General features: G+C 55.9%; 8 protein-coding genes across 8 annotated transcripts; 4 read left to right on the top strand and 4 right to left on the bottom strand.

Annotated features, from left to right (window-relative positions):
• Nucleotides 1-311: 311 nt before the first annotated feature.
• On the top strand, nt 312-882 carry INS49_001017 (uncharacterized protein; the record flags this gene model as incomplete). The annotated part of the gene is made up of 3 exons (XM_043161850.1): nt 312-343; nt 416-485; nt 553-882. 3 exons carry the CDS (start codon nt 312-314, stop codon nt 880-882), a joined length of 432 nt encoding a protein of 143 aa, XP_043030356.1.
• An 895-nt stretch (nt 883-1,777) lies between these two features.
• INS49_001016 (uncharacterized protein) lies at nt 1,778-3,730 on the bottom strand (the record flags this gene model as incomplete). Its single annotated transcript, XM_043161849.1, has 2 exons — nt 1,778-2,979; nt 3,040-3,730. The coding sequence occupies 2 exons, from the start codon at nt 3,728-3,730 to the stop codon at nt 1,778-1,780; spliced, it is 1,893 nt and encodes a 630-aa protein (XP_043030355.1).
• A 668-nt stretch (nt 3,731-4,398) lies between these two features.
• On the bottom strand, nt 4,399-5,369 carry INS49_001015 (uncharacterized protein; the record flags this gene model as incomplete). The annotated part of the gene is made up of 2 exons (XM_043161848.1): nt 4,399-5,280; nt 5,343-5,369. 2 exons carry the CDS (start codon nt 5,367-5,369, stop codon nt 4,399-4,401), a joined length of 909 nt encoding a protein of 302 aa, XP_043030354.1.
• Nucleotides 5,370-5,831: 462 nt separating this feature from the next.
• INS49_001014 (uncharacterized protein) lies at nt 5,832-6,971 on the top strand (the record flags this gene model as incomplete). The annotated part of the gene is made up of 1 exon (XM_043161847.1): nt 5,832-6,971. One exon carries the CDS (start codon nt 5,832-5,834, stop codon nt 6,969-6,971), a length of 1,140 nt encoding a protein of 379 aa, XP_043030353.1.
• Nucleotides 6,972-7,281: 310 nt separating this feature from the next.
• Nucleotides 7,282-8,256, top strand: INS49_001013 (uncharacterized protein; the record flags this gene model as incomplete). The annotated part of the gene is made up of 1 exon (XM_043161846.1): nt 7,282-8,256. One exon carries the CDS (start codon nt 7,282-7,284, stop codon nt 8,254-8,256), a length of 975 nt encoding a protein of 324 aa, XP_043030352.1.
• A 1,250-nt stretch (nt 8,257-9,506) lies between these two features.
• Nucleotides 9,507-10,616, top strand: INS49_001012 (uncharacterized protein; the record flags this gene model as incomplete). Its single annotated transcript, XM_043161845.1, has 1 exon — nt 9,507-10,616. One exon carries the CDS (start codon nt 9,507-9,509, stop codon nt 10,614-10,616), a length of 1,110 nt encoding a protein of 369 aa, XP_043030351.1.
• A 917-nt stretch (nt 10,617-11,533) lies between these two features.
• Nucleotides 11,534-14,472, bottom strand: INS49_001011 (uncharacterized protein; the record flags this gene model as incomplete). Its single annotated transcript, XM_043161844.1, has 3 exons — nt 11,534-11,768; nt 11,825-14,235; nt 14,353-14,472. 3 exons carry the CDS (start codon nt 14,470-14,472, stop codon nt 11,534-11,536), a joined length of 2,766 nt encoding a protein of 921 aa, XP_043030350.1.
• A 1,055-nt stretch (nt 14,473-15,527) lies between these two features.
• Nucleotides 15,528-22,932, bottom strand: INS49_001010 (uncharacterized protein; the record flags this gene model as incomplete). Its single annotated transcript, XM_043161843.1, has 7 exons — nt 15,528-16,382; nt 16,496-19,384; nt 19,453-20,933; nt 20,995-22,027; nt 22,087-22,375; nt 22,579-22,795; nt 22,896-22,932. 7 exons carry the CDS (start codon nt 22,930-22,932, stop codon nt 15,528-15,530), a joined length of 6,801 nt encoding a protein of 2,266 aa, XP_043030349.1.
• Nucleotides 22,933-23,351: the final 419 nt, after the last annotated feature.

Below are 23,351 nucleotides of genomic sequence, written 5' to 3'. Positions count from 1 at the left end.
ACACCGACTTGCAGCTTTGCAACATGCATGGGGCATCTAGAATTGACAATGATGTCCTGGGAGCATGTAAAAGAAGAACTTATTATAAGTACCTGCGTGATCTGCGTAGGTATGCCGATTCTCGGGTAGCGAGGGACGTATTCACCCCGGCCCCAGGGCTGCCCTCGGGCTCTGCCAAGCTCAGGGGCCGGCCGGCCGTTGAGAGGGAGGCACCCACGCTAGAATGTCCCGAGACGGAGCCGCATCGCCCAAAACCCCGAAGCTTCAACGTCGCAACATCGTCTTGAGCTGCGCCCGAACCCGCCCCCAAGATGCTGTCGTTTATACTCATACAAAACCGCCAGTGAGTCGCCCCCGCCTCCCGACCTGCAGCCGTCGCCGAGACGCGCAAGATAGCTGACCACCGGAATCTCAGGGGCAAGACCCGGCTTGCCAAGTGGTACGCGCCGTACAGCGACGACGAGAAGATCAAGCTCAAGGGCGAGGTAACCAACCCCCTGGACTCGGAGGCGCGCCCTCATTTCTCTCTCTGACACCCTTTCCCACAACCAGGTCCACCGTCTCGTAGCGCCCCGCGACCAAAAGTACCAGTCCAACTTCGTCGAGTTTCGCAACAACAAGATCGTCTACCGGCGGTACGCCGGCCTCTTCTTCTGCGCCTGCGTCGACACCAACGACAACGAGCTCGCCTTCCTCGAGGCCATCCACTTCTTCGTGGAGGTCCTCGACGCCTTCTTCGGCAACGTCTGCGAGCTGGACCTGGTCTTCAACTTCTACAAGGTCTACGCCATCCTCGACGAGGTCTTCCTGGCCGGCGAGATCGAGGAGACGAGCAAGCAGGTCGTGCTGACGAGATTGGAGCACCTGGACAAGCTCGAGTAGTTGCGAACTGTCTGGGCCAAGTCAGATGGAAGACCAAGATCCTTGATGAAGAGGCATGAGGGCGAGACTAGGGAACACAGTAATCTGATCAACGTAAATACTCTGGCTTTGGGCGAGGCGTATGGAGTTATTCGGCAGGCACGACTCTTGAAACTACTCATGGACCAGCCTGGACTCATTTCAGAATATTCATTTTTGTTGCTGCCTCCTCTATATGTGTTTTACAATAGCCATGCTCATTTGCAATCCGCCCCGTTCCCGCTGGTAGGGTGTCTTCCAGTAAATGGCGCTGATATGGCCATGCCAACTCCAGTGCAGCTATCTTAGAGTCCGGAATTTCACCAATACCTGAATTCCTGTTCCTGGGCCTTGAAACCCTCGTGTTGAGGAGGACAATGCCCAATTTGCCATGTCCAGTGGAATACCGGCTTCTGGACAGGGACGTTTGTGCCTCATGCCCTGATGGCACTTCTTTGATGACACTCCTTTGCTGCTCGCCACTTCTCGTGGAAACGCCGGCCAACACCGTTTTGCATCAAGAAACCACACACTATCTCTAGTCTCTTCTTCCCATTACGTTCGCTCGAAAGCACAGCCGCCAATTGCCAACCACTTTCTCAACCTCCTGAAAGAGGATGAAAGGACACGGGACTAATAATCTAGGCCGTTCCCGATGTTTTGAGCCACGGATATCTTCAAAGCTCGAGGGCAAGCCGGTAGCTTGGCTATGCGCTCACTTTGGGGACGTGGGCGCCGAGGTGGCATGGTCAAGCCCAGAGAGGATCCGAATTGGCACTTAGCCGTCGAGCAACATCATCGTTTTCTGACCAACGTCGCCATCATCAATATTAGGCAAGGCGTCTGTTAGAGATCTCTCGCTCTTGTCATTCGTGGCCTAGGGGTCTCTTTCCGGGCTCGAGCCATCCGGGGGAGGCGAGTCGACTTTCAACTGTGCACTGAAACTGTCCATGTCTAGTGCCGCGCGAGTCCCTTGTGGCAACTTGACGACGATCTCACTGTTGTGATCATGGGGTTTCCTGTCCTTGTCACCTTTCTGTGAGCCGTCCCAACCGTGCTCCTCATTGTCGTTTGTACGAGGTGTGTCATCAAGTGATGATCGGTATTGGTGCGCGTGAGCGAACATTTGTGCATCCGAGATTGCGTCCGTACAAGCGTTCTGCGCTGGAGGCAATCGGACTGTAGGGAGAGCATGACCTTTGTCTTCGTCATCGAAGATATTCATTTCCATTCGTGCATCTTCCTCGATTTGGATTGTGCCCGCGGCAGAATGGTAGTCTTCCAATCTACGGAAGAAGTCATTCACGTCAAAGCTTGCCATGTCGCAGATCCAAGCAGCATGAGCATCAGGGTACAAACGCTGTATCTCGGCCTCCAGACGGTCTGAAGGATGGTGCACGGTAGGCACCGACCGCCTGCTTTCCTCTGAAAAGAGCGCGCTCGACATTTTGACATCGTTGTAGCCGTCGTCCCAGTAGGAAAGACGGCCGTCGCCACTATTGTGATGACCAACACGTGGCATTAGCTCTGCAGACTCTTCTCGCTCGCTTTGACTGGATTGAGAATCACCCCGAGGCCTTTCACGCCAACGTCGAGTTCGCTTCGTCCGATGCGATTCCTCAATGCTCGGTCTCCGACCACGCTTCTCCCGGGATGGTGAGTAGTGGCTTCTCTCCATGCCTTTCATTCGGTCATCAGACTGAGGCGAGGAGCGCCCACGGTCGTCACGTTCCAACCAGGCGAGCCGGCCCGGGTCCATACGATGGTCATCATCATCTTCAAAATGGCCTAGAGCACGGCGATTCCCGTAGGTGGGTGCGCTGTCCATAGTTCTGGTCAATGTCTTCTTTGCCTTGCGCGGGCGGTAATGGTCAGCTCCACGTGGTGGCGGGGATGAATCGCTGAGCGTGACGCCAGCCTTGATACGCTGCTGCGTCAATGAGTTGGGATTCTCGTTGAGGGGACAGAGAGTTGTCAGGTGCTTCTCTTTGGCACCGCAGCAGTAGCACTGGTAACCGCCAGTTGGTTTCGGATCGAGGCTTGGATCAAGGTTCGTAGGGCATTGCTCCTTGAAATGTCCTGGCCAATTCGCTTGATTAGTATAAAAGTGGCATCCACGCTCGGAACTGTTGGTCTTACCCTTTTCACCGCATCGACCACAGACATATCCCTTTGGAGGTTTTCCGCTGGGAATACGGCTGGGTGCTCTCTTTCGTGCCTTACTACCCTTCAACCCATCGTTGGGCTCAGCACATTCGGTCCCTTGCATAAGCTGAGTCTCTTTGTTGGCCCCGGTGAGTGGAGGGAAAGTATGTCTCGCGGACTTGGAAGCACTGCGCATGTTGTCTGGACGCTTCCAGCCCAGAAACTCCACATCACTGTCTCCATCGCCAGACGAAACGTCGATGATCTTGTCTTCCTTTACAGTGATAACACCAGTAATCCCCTGGTCCATTCCAAGATCTCTTGGCTGGATTGTCTGGTCCCCACCCAAGATTGAAAGCAGCTCTTCCTGGACCACCAAAAATCGCCGTGCGCAACTGGCATCGTTCTGAACCTGGTTTGACATCCAAGCGGCAAATGCATCGCGGACGCGTTGGTCATCGTAACCACGAAAGCGCAGCGAGGCATACCAAGACTCAATTTGCGGTCGGAAAGCGGCAGAATCGGACAGATCCCAATCATTCAAGTGCTCCTGCAGCCAGCCGAGATAAAGGCTGACCGGGTCTTCATGACCCTGAGCACGTTTATCAAGCTCTTGCAGACTAATGCCACGAAGGACGTCTGGTCCAAGGCCGTTTGAATCTCGCCCCATGTCGGCCTGCTGCATGGTTCTATGCTCGATAGGACCAAAGCTTGACACGTTGGGCGCAGACTGAGATTCAAAGTGTTGTGAAGTTGAAAGGAAAGGGCTGTTGACGTGAGACCCAGAGTTTATCAGGACCAAAGCATCGATTGCGAGGGGAATGGATACAATAGATTTGCGGCGGTATGGATGTGGACCAAGTGCGCCTGGACGGTAGAAGTAGGTAATGACGTGGGTGGCCGTCGATGGGAAAGAGTTGGGAAGGTGCGCAGGCAGAGACAATGTTTTCGAAGGCCAGCAGCTTGCAAGTGTTTCTTGCTCTTCCCAGCTTCCAGAGCTTGCCAGAACACACACAGGCCGGGGGTTAAGCAAGTTGCGGCGCCAGCGTCACCACCTGGTAGTTGGCAATTGCCACTTCACTGCGTACCTAGGTAGCCTTGGGGCATACTTCTGTGAATAGTCCTACCTGTACCAGACGAACGCTGATAGTTGGTAATTCAAATCTCTGCCGCCCGTCCCAGGCGTACCCATAGCACAACAGCACCACATCTGAGCCATGTTTCGAAGGCATCCTGCAATTACCAGGATGAAGGTCCTTGAACCTAACAGCGTCAAGACTTGCAATCCTAGAACGCTGACCACTATGCGTTCTTACTTCCAAATGGCGAACACCAACCCGACCGGATGTCCGACTACCTTTTCAGAGCTGCAAACCTCTTTGACAACTCGTCCACGTCCGGTATCCCACTACTAATGTCCTCTTTCTTTGCTGCTGGTTTTGGTGCGGCTTTCGCAGCCTCCATCTTCTTGTTTGGTGTCAGCTCCATCTTGTTCAACGTCACCTTCGGCCGCGGATTCTCTGTGGACGGGCTCGAGGGTGCCACCCTCAACGGACTGTTCGGACCAAAACTCTTGGGTGGCGTCGCCTTGCTCAGCTCCTCCTGCGCAGCGTCCTCGGAAGACGGGCCGTCAGCAATCAGCGGCGCCTCTAGATTCTTCTGCTGCCCTCCTCCACTTGGATCGTCATCGTCGTCGTCGAGGAAATTCGGCGGTGCCTCTCCCAAATCCTTTTTGGGCCAATTAACCCCATACGCCTTCGCAATCTCCTCCAGATAACCTTGGACGAGTTCAGGCCTTGGTGGCGTCACGCTCAGCTTCTTGACCACCTTCTCGTTGACCTTCCCGTCCTTGTTCTCCATGGCGTCGAGCACAAATTGTTTCCCATACTTTTCAGCCAGCAGTGCCCGCACCGTGTGTAACTCCTTGATCTCTGTCTTGGGCGCCGCATAGAGGACGCTCTTGATCGCCTCCTCCAGTCCTGGGTCGCAAGTGGATGCCTCCAACAATCCGGCACGTGCCAGTAACAGCTCGCAGTACAGTTCGAGTATCTCGTGCAGCTCGGTAGTGATATCGCTCCGGATGATGTTCTCGACGCGGATCTGGGCAGAGTCGATTTTGCCGACCTCGAGCAGCTTGGCCATGTCCCTTCTTTGGGTCTTGGTCACGGCGTCATCTCGCTTTTGGACCATGCGCAGGCGTGCTATGGATAGCTTGAGCTGAACTTTTATTTTGGTCTATGTGACAAAGATTAGATGCTGCGACGGAGCCTCTTAGTCGGAGGGAGCGGTTGGCTGACCACGAGGGATGACGTTGTTGGAGCCATCGTGACGGGGCCCAATGTACACAGGTGGACGTCTGCTTTTCTACTGGAGGTGGAGTTTGGTTTCTCGAGGACTAAGAGTGTAGTGGCAAAGGGGAGGTATGGCACTGCGCGGGACTCCACGCTCTAATCAAATTGCTCCTGTTGAATGTGCACGAAGCTGACGACGGGTGGACGTTGCTGGAAAGTTGCCTGGCCATCGCGGCAGGGCTGTCGCTTGTATGCGGGGTCGTGCCTTACATATACACCCAGGCCCTAGGCACAGAGGAAGACACAAGCTCCAGGGAGCTCCAGCTATCCAGGTGGGGCGGGGCGGCTGCTTCATAGCAATTGTGGAATGTAGTCCACCAACCTTCCTTGGGGGGGCCAGCTACCTGCGTAGCTAAGACCGCTCTTTACACTTCCCTCAAAGCACCAGAGCCTGAACATGCTTGAGATTTACTTCTCAAGTTCAAAGACATCCTCATGTCTGAGTCACGGGATATGCAAGCGCCTTCGATCCCCAATCTACTCTCACTGCGCGGCTCCAGTCGTGGGCTGCGAGGACGTAATCGAGGCCGGGGCGGCCATCCCGGCGCAGGAGCTTCCAGTCAAGCCCAGCAGGATGCCACCATCCAGGGGACCGATACCGATGCAGCCGTGATGCGCCTGAGTGCCGTGGAACTGGGATACTTGGACGACCAATTTGCGCAGTACTTTGTCCAGGGGCAGCAACCAAACAGGAGACTCCCTATCATCAACAGGGGAACGTATACCAGGACGACCGCATTGGACAGGCTCATCGACTCCTTCCTCGGACACGACTCCGACGCAGACGAACCGCTCCCACGGCGACAGATCGTCTCCCTCGGCGCTGGCACTGACACGCGGTGTTTTCGTCTGTTCTCCCGCAAGAATCGTCGACGCGGTCTGATTTACCATGAGGTCGACTTTCCTCCCATCAGCTCACGCAAGCGGATGATAGTCCAGGCGACCCCGGCCCTGAGGAGTGTCCTACCGGATCCGATACCAAGCGACGACGGACCGGCGTCCGCATCTTGGCGGAGCACCCCCGAGGGCGAGGGGAACCAGTACTGGTGCCATGGTCTGGACCTACGAGATCTCACCAGGGACCAAGGGGAGGGCAATTCACTGCTCAGCAGGCTCGAAGGACTGCGGACCGATGTGCCGACGCTGCTGATCTCAGAGTGCTGCCTCTGCTACCTCGAAACAGCTGAAGCCCAGAATGTGATCAAGCGTTTCGTGGATAAGATCCCAGACCTGGGCCTCGTCATTTACGAGCCTGTGAAGCCGGATGATGCGTTCGGCCGGCAGATGGCTTCGAACCTGGCGGCGAGGAGGATCAGGATGCCTACCTTGGAGGTGTACAAACAGCCCAAGGATCAGGAGGGGCGACTCAGAGAGGCCGGTTTCAAGGAAGTGAGGCAAAAGACAGTGGACAGCATCTGGGGCCAGTGGGTATCAGAAGGGGAGAAGGAGAGAGTGGACGGGCTAGAGGGGCTAGACGAGGTCGAGGAGTGGCAGTTGTTGGCAGGCCATTACATCGTTGCTTGGGGTTGGAAAGGTCCTCGCCTCGAGGCAATAAATGGTATGGATATCTCTTAACTAGCACGCAAATCGAGGACACTTTGTGGCTGCTTAGGTTGGGAATAACCCGGATTGCATCAACTGCTACCTATAGTGATGACTTAAATGCTGCAGGTACCATCAGCTTACACCAACCATGCCGAAACCAAAGTCAGAGCCAGGGTTCAGGGTCCGTGCACTGGGACCGATCTTGGGCTTTCCAACCCCTTTCAGCCGTCACTCTTACTCGGCCATTCACATTCAATCGCAACAAACAGGACTGTACCTTCAACTCATACCATTTCATTCAGCCTTTACAACAAACACAAATATTTCCCATCAGCTCATCATGGCGGACAAAGATGGCAAGCAGTATAAATACCGGCAGGAGATTCAACAGATGATGTACGTCTCGGGCGAGACGGGAGAGCCCTCGATTGAGACTATGGGCATCATCGAGGAGATTGTCCGCCAGCAGGTCATTGAGATCCTGCGCGCCTGCACGGAGCTCGCCGCGCGCCGCGGCTCGAGGTCCATCACCATCAACGACCTGATCTTCCAGATCCGCGACGACGCGCCCAAGGTGTCGCGGCTGCGCACCTTCCTGTCGTGGAAGGACGTGCGCAAGAATGTCAAGGACTCGGAGGACAAGGGCGGCGAGGCCGACATAGGCGCCGCCGAGGACCCGGCCATGGGCGCGGGCGTGATGCCGGGCGCGGGGCCCGTGGACGAGGCGGCCAAGAAGAACAAGAAGGCCAAGGTGGGGCTCCCCTGGGAGCCGAGCAGCTTCTACAGCCAGGAGGTGCCGGAGAGGGAGGACGAGGAGGACGAGGAAGAGGAGGAGATGAACTACATCACGCTGCAGCGGCTGCGCAAGGCCGACGAGCGGACCAAGGCGATGACCAAGGAGGAGTACGTGACGTGGTCCGAGTACCGGCAGGCGTCGTTCACGTACCGCAAGGGCAAGCGGTTCAGGGAGTGGGCTGGGTTCGGCATCGTGACGGACAGCAAGCCGTCGGACGACATAGTGGATATCCTCGGTTTCCTGACCTTCGAGATGGTGCAGACGCTTACCGAGGAGGCGCTACGGATCAAGGAGCAGGAGGACCTGTGGAGGGAGAGGACGGGCGGCGAGAACGCCAGCGGCACCAAGAAGAGGAAGCTTCACCAGGGCTTGTTCGACCCGCCCAGCGAGGGCAGGACGCCGGTCGAGCCGAGGCACATCCAGGAGGCGTTCCGACGGCTGCAGGCGAGGCCGAAGAAGTCGCGCGCCATGCTGAACGGCACCAGGATCGCGAAGACCTCGGGCTTGAAGCTATTCTGACGGCTTGGCAGTGGTTCGGGAGTTTCGGTCGGGCGGTCTCGGAAGGAATGGTGGCATGGCTGGATCAGCATCACGGGTAGCAAGGCGTTCTCGGCGGTAATCTTGAATATTGGCTCACATTATGTATCAACGGAGGAGGATATCGGGTACGGTCTACCAGAAAATTATTTTACGATAAAGATTTAATGCTCATCAGAGAGTTCCAATTGTCACAGTCCATGTCCATGTGCTGAGTATAGACACCTAGTCTCTCAACGGGCATTTTGCCACACCCTCCGGAGAGAGAGGACCGGTATTCACGAATTCACCGACACCGTGAGCCTTGGCGTGAGCGAGCACTATGTGTTCGGGTTTATGTCTGCTCGGCGTTCTGGGAAGCGTAATAAATTGGGGATCTGCCCAGGCACAGCACACGACCCCTGCAGCCTTACTTCGGCCAACCTGACAGCTTGAGCCGCATTAGCACACACCAGGTAGGGTTGATGCTACGTGCACTGACTAGACTACATATCGTGTAGCAGGCACTCCTAGTGGTATGAATGTGTGTGTTTCTCCGCCTCTACTGCTGACGTATCTGTAGGAGTATAGGTCTACGTAACTGCTGACAACGTACAGTATGTGTCTGTGACCACCTGGCTGGCCATCGGTCGCATTTCCAATTTCAAGCCCGTCGTTAAATAACCCACCACAGCCGAGTAACCCCGGGCCTTGAGTAAGATTGATCATGTTGCTAACGCAATCAGCAATCGACCGTGAGCCATAATGCCGCCGGTCTTCGGCACGTCATTTCATCCTGTGCCCCGTCAAAGGACCAGCCGCAGGCAGCACAACCAGGTAGTCTAGCTCACTCCGCCGTGTTTCCCTCGCACCACATCCAGTCACCGACAGGCGAAGGAAGAAGCCAAGCAGGGAAGAAGGCATGACCACTTCTGCCAATGCGGGACGGGGGGCGGCGGGGGACAGCCCACCATTGGCCAGGGGGTCCCGGGGATCCTGCAACCTCGCGGCGTAGTGGGGCTGTACATCATGTAAATCACCACCGCTGCCTGACGCTGACCCCTGGCCTGTCTTCCCGGTCGGCTCGGAATCCCTCTCCGCCAACATTGTAATAAAGGAACCGCCCCTTGCCCAACACTGCACTTTTGTGCATCTCACGCTTCCTCTTTCCCATCCTCGCTGTTTGGTTTCCTTTTCCAAACTCAATCCCACACGGTCCTACCCTGTCCTGCAAGACCGAAACACCACCCAAGATGATGAACCAGGTCGACACGCTCAGTGGCTCGATCGCGAAGAGGGCGCTGGAGGTGCGCGAGGCCTACATTGGCGATGGCGATGGCAACATGAACGAGCTGCCCGGCTGGGCATGGCTGGTCTTCTTCGCCGACTTCCTTGTCTTCTTTCCTGTGTTCCTCTACATCGGCTACACACTAGCCCATATTTACCCGACTCTCGCCATGATAGAGGACCCAGAACCGCCACCATACGAACCAGTTGACCTCAACGAGGACGCTGACTCCATCGCCGAAGACAACGCACCGCTCAACGACCGGCCCATGAAGGTCGACCAGGAGCCCGTCCTCGTCACCTCGTCGCTCCGCCGCATCAACCGCCTCCTGATAACCACCGCCGGTTGGACCGCCAACTTCCGTGGTCTGCCCTGCGCCTTCGTCCTCTCCGTCGCCTTGGGCTTCTCCAGCCTCGTCTTCAGCGGCATCCCATTCGTGCCCCGCTCCGTCGGCGTCCTGCTGGCAACCCTCGTGACCGTCCAGCTGTCAACAGCTTGGACCCATATCGTCATCTCTGCACCATCGACCTTGCGCTTCTACCAGCGCCTGCCGCCGTTCCGCAAGACCTTCGAGGCTACCGTCGTTCCCATTGTCGCCCACTGGGCCGCCACCCAGCTGGTCGGCTACCTGCCTATTTTCCTGTCCTACATCCTGGGCCTTGCCCGTTGGGACGTCCGCAACCCGACCCATGTCCCCGAGTACCAGGGCGACGCCGTCTGGAAGTCGCTCCTCATCGTCATCATCGTGGTGGGAGCCATGGTCTTCCTGGTCATCCCTACCCAGGTCGTTCTGGTCCGCGTGCAGGCCAGCCTGCTGCCGCCGGACGAGAGCCCCATCCTCGCATTCGACAGGTCCTTCGCTGGCAAGGTCGAACCCCCCGTCGTCGGCGGAAAGGGCTACGTCAACTTCAAGGATGCCTGGATGACCTTCTCGCGTCAGAGCTGGATCCGCCTGTACAAGTTGATAGGCAAGGTCCTCGTCGTCACCTTCAGCGTTTACATAGTGGTTGTCGCCATTGTTGTGCCTGAGTTCATCCTGATGGTGAAGGCGAGCAAGCCCGTTGATTCCAACTAGAGACTGGCTGCGCGAAAAAGAGGAGTTGACAAGAGGGTCCGAGGTGGAGAATGGAGGGACACATGGAGATCACAACCATAGCCGTGTTATGCTCTGGCACTGGGTACTGGCTGCGAATTCGGTCATTATTACACTGGGACTTTGTTTTGCACCGGGAGCGATGTATGTTTTGATAGCGGCGTAATAGGGGGGGGGGGTATTGGCCGTGTTATTTGAAACTAGGCACCAACCTCCCGAACACCACTTCGAGGCCTTGCTCACCGAGGAATGCTGAAATGAGCAGACATATCAAACAATTACATGTCAAATATCACACTGATATCATTGAATAAAACCACATACTCTCCGACCAATGATGTGTATCATAATCTTCGCGTTCCAACTTGTCATAATACCACACGTGAGCACGTGAAAATACATACATAGTAGACGCTAAAGGATGGATTTCGCTCCTCGCGATGCAGACCCAAGGGCAACAACACTGGTCGTCGACGCATCTCCTACATTGTCCAGAGATCCCCCTTCTCACCGGTCGCCTAGTCCAGAGCGGACAGACCAACCCAAAAACCAAAAATGGGCCTCACAGCGCGAAGCCCTTGCCCTGTAGTGACCGGGTTAATCCAAGCGAGCCACTTCGGTTCCCAACAGCAACAGCGTGGCGGAACTCCAGGTTTGATCTTCTTCCTCTATGAACGGCTGACTTGTGTGTGTAAGGTGTTATACTTGACAAAGGGAAAAAGCAACAGGCATCTGGAGAGGGGTATAGTTCTTTGTTTGTATCCTTCTGGCTGACTCGTGGGCTGGGCAGATACCCGTATCCCGCCCAGGCTCTTCGTTGATGTCGTTTCTTCTAAATCTTCGTTCTTGTACCAGTAACGACAAAATTGCCCTCGCCCAAAAAAGTGAAAACAAAATCCTTAACCCTTCTGGAAGAACCAGCTCGACCGCTTGTTGGCGTTGTCCTGGAGGTTCTGGATGGTGGGGTTGGCAGCAGGGGCGTCTCCGCCGCCGCCACGCAGTGGCTTGGCGATTCTGCTGCCCGCGCCGGCGAAGCTGAATCCTCCCGCGCCGGTGGGCGAGTTCAGGCCGCGGGTGCTGCCCGCCTTGGCGGCCTCCAGGCGCTCCTTGACGGAGGCCAGCTGGACCTCAAACCTGTTGAGACAGTCATTAGTAAGGCACTTTGGGAGATACGGGCACCTCCTACATACTTGTGGTTCGCCTGTGCCATCTTCTCCTGGCTATCCTGAAGGAGGCTCTCCAGGCTCTGGATGCGCTCATTCCTCGCGATGAGTTTCCTCTCCGCGATGGCAACCTCCTTCTTCAGGCTCGAATTCTGCTCGACCAGCTGTCGCTGCACCTGTGTCAGCTGCTCCAAGTTGCGCTCCAGGAACGCCATCTTCTTCTGCTGCGCGCGGTTATTGGACGACCGCAGCACGTTGTTGTACTGCTCCCGTGTCTCGTCCAGGGAGATCTCGAGCTCGACGACGCGCTCGCACCTGTTCTGAAGGTCGCGCATCAGCGACTTTTTCATAACGTCGAACTCGGCCATCTGCTGCGCAACGGTCTTGCCGTTGTCCATGGGCGCCGCGGTGCCGGCCTTGACCTGCCGCTGAAGATCCTCAATAAGAACCCTCAAGCGTTCATTTTCGCTGGCCGTCTTGGTCATCTCGCCCTTGAGCTCATCCACGAGCTCCATCTGAGTACCCTGCTTGGATGCGTACGCCTGCTCAAGCCGGGCCTTGACCTCCTCGGCATCGGTTTCGCCGAGGTTACGCGCCAGCAAGTCCTCATATTCCTGTTGAAGACTGTCGAGACGGGCTTCAAGCTCAGCACGACGCTTAGCATCGGAACTGCTTGGTGACGAGCTGTAGAGGGAGAGCTCGGCCTGTCGCACGATGCCTTGCGTGGCAACAAGCCTTTCTCGGAGAGCCTTGAGATCCTCTGCCGGGATTGTATCGCCTCCGGAGCTGATCTCTTGGAACTGATCGAGTTGCTTGATGGCCTCGGCGATGGACTGCTCATTGTCGCTGAAGATGTCGCTGCCAAGATCGAAGCCAGCCATCATCTGGGCCATCTTCTCGGCCTTCTTCTTCTCCTTCTCATCGAGAACGGCGCCGCTCTCCTTCGCCCCCATCTTCGCGTCCATAAGCTGCTGTTTCACTTCGTCAAGCTCGGTAGTGAGCTCGGAGTTGGCTTCCTTGAGGGCGTCCATGGTGATCTGAGCCTCCTTGCCCTCGAAACTGAGTCTCTCAAGCTGCATTTTGACCTCGTTCACCTCGCTGTTCAGCTTGTCGTTGTCCTTGCTAACCTTGCTGTCATGCTCCTTGAGAAGGCCCAGCTCCTCCTTAGCCTCGCGCAGTGCCTTCTCGACCGTGACGGCTTGCGATTCCTTCTCAGAGAGCTGATCCTGAAGCTCATTCTCCCGGCGCAGGAACTCCTCACGCTCGTCCTTGTCCATGGGTATCGAGGGTGTTCCAGCCCGTTCAGATGCGGCAGGCGTCTCCGCCCGACTCTCTGGAAGGAGTCTGGAGGGCGTGGACGGTCTGGCCGGCAAGGACTTGGTTGTGCCGTCCGCGGACAAGGAGGGCACCCATTTCTCTTTGGGGACCTGCTCGCCTGCTCGCCACTGCTGGACTTCGCCTTCCAGGTTTACAATGTAATTCTCGAAGGTCGTGATCTGTGTCTTGGCCTTTCCAAGGAGTTGCTTCAGCTCCAAGGGGCTCAACTCGGCGTTGACCTTGGCCTTGTTCTTGATCGACTTGGCTCGCATACCGAAGCGCAGGGTGCTCAGAGTTTCGGCATCGTTGTAACTACTCGGCGAACAGTTGATGATCAGAGTTGTCCGACTGTTGCCACCCAGAGATTCCTGCAAGATTCGAGTGAGCTTGGAGTCACGGTATGGCACATGTGATGATTTGCCGTCGGTCAAAGAGTTGATGACCATTCCCAGCGCACTCAAACTCTTGTTGATCTTCTTTGCCTCTTCCAGCGTCTGACCGCTGGCTCCGGTCTTGCCGACCTTTTCACTACCGGCCAAATCGACCAAGAATAGCTGACCACTCTTTGCCGACCCGGTCTCGACGTTCTTCTGCGTAACGGTAATGACGAAAATGGAGTGCGACCGGGATGATTCCTGGTTCATGTTGGTTGCGGCGACTGCTCGCGCATTGCCACCTCTTCGCATGACCTCGAAAACTTCCTGTACGCTCGAAACATAAATCTCTAGGAGACCCTTGACGTAGACGCCCCGGTTCTTCTCCTCGTGCACAGGGAGGTTGTCGTTTTGAGGTGCCATCAGATCCCGGATCCGCTCCATGTAGATCTCCATGTAGCTGACCCGGACGGTGTACTCTATCGTACTTGGGCTGGACATGATGCTCGCGAAGATCTGCTCGACGATACGTGGAATGACACCTCGGCCGACTTCGTCGTCGATGCTCGAACCCATCATGGTATAGGACTTCCCAGCACCGGTCTGACCATATGCGAAGACTGTTCCATTGTAACCGTTGAGCAGATCGTCGACAGTTGGGCGAATCGAGTAGTCGAAGATATCGGACTGCTTGCATTGCATGTTGAAGACGCGGTCAAAGGTGAAGGAGCCTTGGGCCTCCTTGGACTATAGGAGAACATGGCCGTTAGCTGCCGGGGGCTCCTGCAGACACCGCCGTGGGAAGGCTGGTGATGGGGATGGTATGGGGACATCAAGTGCAGGTGACGCTTTTGAGGAACATACATCGACTGTGAGACTGTCATCGCCCTCGAACTTGACAATAGGCTGGCCGCCCTGCTCGTTCTCGACCCGGTTCTGGGGCCGGAACCGGGCCACGACCTTGATGGTGTTCCCGCTCGACATGGTGGCGCTTGAGATGGTGCGCTCGGGATGGCTATGATCTATCTCATCAACCAAGGAGTGCGGCAGGCCGCAGGTTGCAGCAGAGGGTGTGTAGGAATGGGAGTGGGAGTAGAAGTGGCCAAGTTGGCGGCCCTGCCGTCGCAGCAGCAGTCAGTCGGTGAGGTCGCCCTCAATCGAGCAATAATAGTGGGGGATACTGCAAGGTTTGGAGGGCGAGCAAAAGCGAGGTCGGTGGGTGCTGCTTTTGTCGAGCCCCCTTCAACCAGTAGCGGCTGTGATGGTCAGACCAGGCAAACAAATCCAGAAGCAGCGGCAGGAGCAGCCTCCTCTCGAGACAAGTGACGTTGCGTGTCAAGTCAGTCCAGGGGGACAACAAAAAAACAAGGGGTTTGGGGAATCCTTGGGCCGGGTTGTGTTGTTTGTTGGAGCAGCAGCCCCCCATTCCCCCTCCACTGGCCCAGGGCCGTTCGAGTCACCAGCATGACGCGCTAAGCGTGCATGAGGTGCAGGTGGTGTTACCAAAGTGGTACCCAAATTTGATTGTTCATGCGCTAGGCCTTATCGTACCGGTACCTTGGTCACCTTGTTCTAGTGTACTACTGAGTTATTAGCCAGGCACACACACAGTCACAGCAGCAAATGGAGACACTCGCACCCGAGCAGCTGAAGATGACGATGTTGATGTTGACATAGGCCAGGATGCAGGCCTGCCTACTGTATAGGCGGGATGCTGCAGATGCTTATCCAACTTACAGTCCGATGTCCCTGCACGTCTATGGCCAGGCAGCCTGTACCTAAGTGTGCAGCTACATACCTAAGTACCTGACAGCGAATGACTGACCCCACCGGACACAGTTGGCTTTTCCGGCTTTGAACACAAGTGCTAGGCACCGTGGCATGTATGTGCATATGCGGCGGCTGCAACTGCTTGCTCTCCAACAAGAAACTCTTTCCAAGGACGAGACAAAGCAACTCACTTTTGGCAGCCAGCCGTAGGAAGTCTTGATGTTTACCTAAAGCAGGGCAACGCCTCTTGAATTTGTAATCCTATGTCTCTATGTCTCACCTTGCAGCCCACCAGCTTTGGCCTCGGCTGGCACCAACTGGCTGCCCATTGCAATGATCCCTGCCAGCTCTGCCAGTGGCCTCGAGCTCAATATCTCGAATACGGAAATGTCGCTCTTCAAGTCGCGGAACACCTGGTTGCGAATCTCAACCGCCTTGAACGAGTCCACTCCAACCTCATACAACGGCTTGTCATCCCCAATGTCGCCAGGCTGCACTCCCAGACCCGGGGCCAGAAGCCTCTTCAACGCCCCCGCAACGACTGTCGCGGCTTCCGACACCGATGCCGCGTGCGCCAAGGCGTCCTTAACCTCAGCCTCGGCATCATTCTCAGAGGATTCACCCTCGCTTGTCACGGTTCTCGCCATCCGGTGGCCGAATTTACGGTCACGCGTCCACTGGTCCTCTCTCCTCAGCGCGTCGCTCATGCCGAACACAACCTGCGGCGGGGCCGCCTTTCCAGCCCTCATGCACTCCAGCAACCCGATGTCCAGCTCCTCCAGCGTCGTGCTGACCGAAGCCATGTGGCCGAACCGCTCAAGGTAATGCTCCATCCCGGTGCCGTCGATCTCGTGGTCAGAGTCGCGGACGAGGCCGACATTAAGTGACACCGCCGGGAGGCCGAGCGCAGTTCGCCGGTAATGCGCGAAGGCGTCCATGAACGAATTTGCGGCCGCGTAGTTGGCCTGCGAGACGTTTCCGATGATGGAGACAACGGAGGAGAGCATGACGAAGAAGTCCAGGTCTGCCGCCAAAAGGCTGTTGTGCAAGTGCCAGGTGCCTGCGACCTTGGGGGCGAAGGCTGTGCGCCATTGGGTGTGCGTCATGTTGCTGAAGATGCTGTCCTGTTCGTGTTATATTCGTCAGCCCATCTGTCTTCAATCTGGGCTGCCCACTCCTGAGAAACAGGGCTGGTCACGTCGACATTTGTGAGTAGATCGGGGACCCTGATGCTCACCTGCAAAACCATGGCGCATTGCACCACGCCACGAACTGTGCGTCCGGCTTTCACCAACGAGGACACGGCTTCTTCTACCTCTTTCTTATTCGTCACGTCACATTTGAGGACTTCAACAAGTCCTCCCAGCAATGTGATAGCACTGATTTCGCTATCCCATTTGGGATTCTGGCCAGAGCGAGATAAAAGGACAATGTGTTTGGCGCCATGCTCGACCATCAACTTGGCAATCCTCAAGCCCAGCGATCCCAGTCCTCCAGCGAGCACATAGGTACCGTCGGCGGGGAGCTGCACATTTGAACGGCTGCGAGGTCTAACAGGCACAAGTGTGTCGTCTTCAAACCCGACTGCCACAATACCCTTCTCCCCCGAAGCCTTGCCAGACTCTATCGCCTCGCCTAGCTGAGAGACGGGGAAGACGTTGAGGGACGGATGTATGACGGATGAACCCAATGCGAATATCTCTGGGACCTTTCTGAGTAATTGTGCCACAATTTTTCGCCTGCTTCCGAGGATCTGTCTCGGGTTGACGGTCGCATAGCTGATATTGCGGTGGCCGAGCTTGCGAGGCGGGGCGTGATCCTCGTCACCATTCAGGGTCACTGCAACGCGTCCAAAGTCGCTTACAAAATCGGACACGTCCCGGTACGCATTGCGTTGCGACGATGGCGCCACAAGGACGTCGACGCCATTTCCCTCAGTCCTGTGGCGGATCAAAGAGGCGATCGAGACTTTTCCTGTGTCCAAGACTGAGTCCTCTGGCAACGCGAGTCTCTCCAACGCTGTCCTCTTTTCTTCACCATTTGCCACGGTGGCCAGGACCTTTGCGCCTTTGTTGTGAGCTAACGAAACCAAGGCCTCGCCCAGAGGAGCCAAAGCATCACAGATCAGGACACTATCGCCATCTTGCAAACAAACAACTCGGTCCAAGATGTAGGATGCCATCAGGTAAAGCCAGATGGTGCTAGCTGCACCTAATAATGGTACCGTCTCAGGTACCTTTATCACATCGTTCTGATGCTTCCGCAGATATGTGCTGGAGTTTGTGTTTCCCAGGAGCACGACATGATCATTCTCGCGGAGTCCAACAACACTGCTGCCACACGCAGTGACAACTCCTGTTGTCTCTGCCCAGAGGTCCTTCGCCAGGGAATCGACACCGGAACTGCTCGGGACTGTCGAAATGCTGGTCACCCGTACTTCTACCTGTTCTGGTTCGAGTCCAGACTGAGGAAAGTCAATGGGGTGCCAGATGAAGCCATCTGTGTCAAGCTGCAGCGGGCCTCCTGTCGCCCCCAAAGCCGTATTCACCGGTGGCGCAGTGCTTGTCGCCAAAGCAATCTCCTCGTCGAACGAGGCTTCCTGCACAGTACGGGGAATGTAAATCTCGCCGTCAAGCTCTGCAAACTCCAGTTCCCTGTCCTCGACGTCTCCCTCGACCGAGGAGGCCCAGAGCCGCAGTACCGTGTCGACTTTGGTTGCATCGGCTGCCGGGGACAGGTCAAGGTGTGTAATCGTCAGCTGAGGGTTTTCGTTGCGAAGCACACGAAGGAACCCGGTCGTGGCGGCTGTTTCAAGCCCAGACAACTCGGGAACGAGCATCTGGCCGCCGCGTGTTAGCCAGAAGATGTGTCTCGCGGAGCCAATCAGCTGGCGGAACTCGTCGAATTCCGAGGAGGTCCAGTTGGTCACGAAGCCACCCTTGGAACCCAGGTCCAGCAGGGAGATAACGTGTTCGCCTCCAAAGTCGTCCGTCATGTTTGTCGCGTGCGATTTTCGTACTTTTTGTGACAGCTCCAGGAGACCCTTCTCAAGGTCTTGGACCAGGGCCTGGGCTTGAGCATCGACATAGGACTCGGGAACGAGGAGACGGATCGTCTGATGCTCTGGGCTAGGCTCAGTGAAAGGTGCTGCCACCGCCAGAGAGCCCTGGTCAAGCGCTACGCCGCGGATGGCGAAGCTGTGGTCGGAAGTTCCGCTTACCTGCGGGTGGGCTTGCGCTGGCGGGATGGCGCCATTCTTCGAAAAGACCAAGACTCGCCCTCGGGGTTGTAATTGATGTGCCCAAGATGACGCGGTTGACTCTAAAGACTGGCCATCATCGGATGGGCCAGTGAGCACCAAGTCAAATTTGGCCTTTCCGACATCGTCGTGACTCTCGTGGTGTGTCTCGTGGAGTTGGAAGTTGACTTCAGCAAGAGCTGGGCCGGCTTCGATGATCTCGCGCCAGATGTCCAAAACCTCCTCTGTGACGCCGATCACGGTGAGTTTGGACGCTCCCCGGTACGCACTCTCTCCCGAGATAAAAGGCCGAAGCTGGTCGACAGCGCTAGGATCCACTGTGTCGCCGTCGACGAGAATACTCAGCTCAGGGGTTCTGTGGGACTCAATATCTAACCAATCGAGTAACCCTGACACAGATTTGAGACGGCTTAGTGAAGGAGCGCTCGTCGAACTTGCGCTGAGGAAGCTTGCTGGGTCCAACTTCCAGCTCAACGCGGTACATCTTCTCTCCACGCCTCCTAGGTCGTTGCTCGGGCCTTGTGAGCTCGGCACGGCACCGGTCACTTGTCTCATGTGAAGGCCGTCAACAATGATCTTCGGGTGCTCCCACGACTCATCAGAGACCACAAGGTCTGCACTGAGCTGGCCGTTCTTATTTTGATTGCGACGGTACGAGTAACCCGAGAAAAGGGCCCCCGCCCCTTGTGGCAGATCATTCGCAATGAACATCCGCTCCAAGCGGTAAGGTACTGCAGCCTCTTTCCAAGATCCTCCGTCTGAGACGGCTACCACCATCAGGTGGAAGATCGCGTCCAACGTGGCAGGGTGGATAAGGTGTGGGAATTCAAACTCTGATGGCATGGCGCTCTTGGTGTCCGGGATTTCCTATTCTCAGTCAATATCTTTTGCCCTTCCGCCCAGCCAAGAAGTGTGTGCTCAGGCTGACAACTCACCACTGTTCCATAGCAACCTGTCCCGTCATCCGTGGTAGCAAGTGCGGTCACGTTCTGGAACATGTCTCCATATTCCATACCAATATCATGTAGGTCCTTGTATAGCTTCTCGACTTCGATATCTCGGCTGGGGAGGCTCCTGAGCTTGTCATACTCCTCTCTGAATCGCGCCCAGCCTCGCGGGCCGAGCTCATCTGGAGTATGGTCATATTGGATGACGAAGTTACCAAAGCAGTGTTTAATCCAACTGGAACTACCTGTGTTGGAGAATACTGCGAAGCTGTAAAGCGATTCATCCTGCTCATCAGGCAGTCGAATGCTGAGCCGCGTCTCAACGGCCCCTTCTCCTGGGATCACCAAGCCCCGGTCGAAGTGGACATCGCGGAACTCAATGCCGCGGGAATGCACGCCCTTCTCGGCCAGCTGTTGCGCAGCCTCGAGGACCATGATCAGCATTCCAGCTCCTGGGTACAAATTTGTGCCAGTGATGGCGTGGTCCTCGATCCAAGGATTCTCGCTGATGCGCAGGTAGTTCTTCCATTGTGGCTCGAACTGGTTCTGGTCCTCGATAGGAACACCGAGTAGGTCCGTCCGAGGCTGCGTCTTGAGCCTCTCGGATCTTGTGCCGCTGGTTTCATGCCAGTACTGCTTGTCATGGTTCCACTGGTAAGGGGGCAGGTCACTGAGCACCTGTGGCTTGGCTTTGCGCTCGTCCTCGCGGTTCACCCGGCTTAAAGATACAGACTCCCCCAGCGCCCAGAACGTGGCCGCCGCTTTGAGTGCCGTCGAGACAGCATCTTCTTTCCGTACCAGAACGGAAAGATAGGGGAGCTCGGTCGACAGCTTCTTATCGAGACCCTCCATGATCTGAACGACAGGTGCCTTCAAAGCTGAATGTGGCCCGATTTCGACGACTGAGTTCCACTTGTAAGGCACCTTACGGGAGCTCCGCCTGTTTGGAGAGTACGTAAGGAGGTTCTGCATTGCACCGGAGAAGAGAACCGGCTGGCACATGTTCCGAACCCAGTACGATGTGTTGACCTCGCAGTGGTCTACAAGGTCACCCGTGACCGACGAGAACATGAGGACCTCGGTCTTTCGGGGCTGCGAGAATCCAGATCCGTCCATGGCCGCCAGACACTCGTCAGCGACATCTCTCATGTGCGGGGAGTGGTAGGCGGTGGACACGCGGAGTTTCCTGGCAAACTTTTGCTCGCTGGATATACGCTCCTCCAGCAGCGACACGGCGTCTTCATCGCCTGAGAGGGTGACGCTCTTGGGGCTGTTGATGCACGCGGCGACGGCGACGCTGCCTTTGGGCAGGGCCTCCAGGAACTGGCTCGCTTCGTCTGCCGATATGCCGGCAGCGAGCATGGCACCCCGGCGAGGACCTTTGGCGACGCGGAGTGAGTAGATTCCGCGGTAGTAGGCTACCTTGATGGCATCCTGGTGTGTAATGATGCCAGCAGCGAAGGCGGCAGCTAATTATCACATTGTCAGAGAAATTGTACAACGCTGGGAAACGAAAAGGATCGGTCATACCAATTTCTCCACTGGAGTGTCCAATGACGGCTCTGGGCGAAATCGACCAGTCCTTTAGCAAGTCAACTATGGCTACTTGGACCGCCGTACAGATCGGCTGGCTGTACTCGGGAGAGTCGATGCTGCTGCCGTGTGTCCTCTGGATCTCGGTGAGTAGATCGAAGCTGCATCCCAATGACGATAAACATGCGGAGCTTCTGGCAATACTGTCTGAGAACACCGGGTAGGAGAGCAGTTCCCTTCCCATCCCCGCCCACTGAGCACCCTGACCCGTGAAGACGAAGACGACGCCGTTCAGCTTGCTGGGACGTCGGAAGGAAGGTACGGACTTTGAGAGCTGTGACGAAAGGTTCTCTAGGGAATCTGACACGACAAAAGACCTGTAGTCAAACACGGAGCGTCTGGCTGCGAGAGTGTATGCGATGTTGTCGAGATAAGCCGGCTTCGCCTCCTTCCCCCTCGCGTTCTGTGTGACGGATGTGAGGTGACTTTGCAACGACTTTGCTATCCGCTGTAGTCCAGGTTGGTCGCGTGAACTGAACACAAATACCTTCTTGGTCTTTTCCACTCCAGAGACGAGGCAGCTGTCGACTTCTTCAGGCCTCACAGTGGGCTCCGTTTGCTCTTCAGGGGACTGCTCCGATGCGGGTATATCGGTATCGTGAACACCAGCGATGGAGCGATCCTTCAGATAATGGTACGCATCCTCCAAAATGACATGAGCGTTCGCCCCACCAAATCCAAAGCTGTTGACACTGGCACGCCGGGGGCCCTGGCTCGGCCACGGTATGCTGCCGGGAGGGAGAGCAAGATTCCAGTCTTTAAACTTCAATTTGGGGTTGACAGTCTCAATTCCCACTGTGGGCAGTATCGTGCCTCTTTCTAAGGAGGCTATGGCTCGCAGGACTCCCGCGAGTCCTGCACAACCTTCCGTATGGCCCACAGCCGGCTTGATGCTGCCAACAAAGATGGGGTCCTCCGGAGTGGCAGAAGCTCCGAATGTGGCCGCTATGGCCGACAGCTCGATTGGGTCCTGGTTCACACGTCAGTAACGATCAGACTGAAATCAGTTAGAAGGAAATGGCAACTTACGCCCACTGGCGTGCCGGTCCCGTGCAACTCAACATAGCGCGTGTCCTTGAGCGGTATCCCGGCTCTCTTGTACGCCGTCCTAATCAGCTCTGCTTGTGCCTCTGAGCTGGGCATAGTAACACTGGGTGTCTTGCCGTCGGTGTTCACGGCCGAGCCACGGATAACCGCGCGGATGACATCGCCGTCCCGGACAGCGTCAGACAGCCGCTTGACCACGATTGCACCAATACCCTCGCCTCGACCATAGCCGTTTGCACGTGAGTCGAAACTGTGAGACATACCATCCGGACTGAGCATGTGCATAGCTGTCAGCTGAGACATGGCGTTCGGGTAGAGTATAAGGTTCACGCCTGCGACTAAAGCCTGTAGTTTCACAGCAGACGTCAGTCATCCAAAAGCCCTGCTAAAATCTGTGAAATACAAGGATAGTGTGCTCTCACCGAATCGGTCTCTCCCAATAGCAACGACTGACACGCCAGGTGGAGCGCGTACAAGCTGGATGAGCAGGCCGTGTCGATGGTCAGACTAGGCCCGCGGAGGTCAAAGAACCATGACACACGGTTTGCGGTCATAGCCTCGCTCACGCCGGCGGCTGTGTTGTGAGCGAGGTCGTAGATATCATGCGTGGACATGTCCTCGTAGTCACTTGTCATGCAGCCGACATAGACGCCAGTCCTGGAACCGGCAACTCTGCTCATGGGTATCCCGCCTGTTCAGGTCAGCAAGTTTCTCCTTTCATGGTGAATCATTTTTTTTGTTATTCCGCAAATTTCAGCGCGGGCTGTTTGCAACCTCAAATTAAAGAAAACCACGATAGCGCTTCCTCAAACAGATGAATCGCAACATTGAAATATGTTAAACCAAAACGTCAACATAGAGAGTCCGGTACATCCTGTCCCAATACCAGCTGCTTGTTCCAGGAAGATGATTGAAGTGTTGGGCAAGAGATATGGTATCGGCTCACACAGGAAAATCATGCAAGAAGTGTAGGTATGAGAACAAGGGATCAGTGACTTCTCATGAACTTTGGACGTAATGTAACAGTTGCCTACCATTTTCGAAAGCTTCGTATGCTACTTCCAAGAGGAGTCTCTTTGCGGGATCCATACCCGCCGCCTCTTTTGTGGTAACAGAAAAGAACGGCGCATCGAAAGAACCAATGTCTTCCTCAAGAAAGAAACCAGATTTGGAAGTGATCTGATTATTGCAATGAGTACTGTGGTTTAGAATTTGTGGTGTTGAGACTGGCAATCAACTTACTGCGC

The sequence above is a fragment of the Diaporthe citri genome (genome assembly GCF_014595645.1).
Source record: "Diaporthe citri strain NFHF-8-4 chromosome Unknown scaffold_1, whole genome shotgun sequence".
NCBI lineage: Eukaryota > Fungi > Ascomycota > Sordariomycetes > Diaporthales > Diaporthaceae > Diaporthe > Diaporthe citri.
This window is presented reverse-complemented; position numbering and strand designations above follow the sequence as displayed.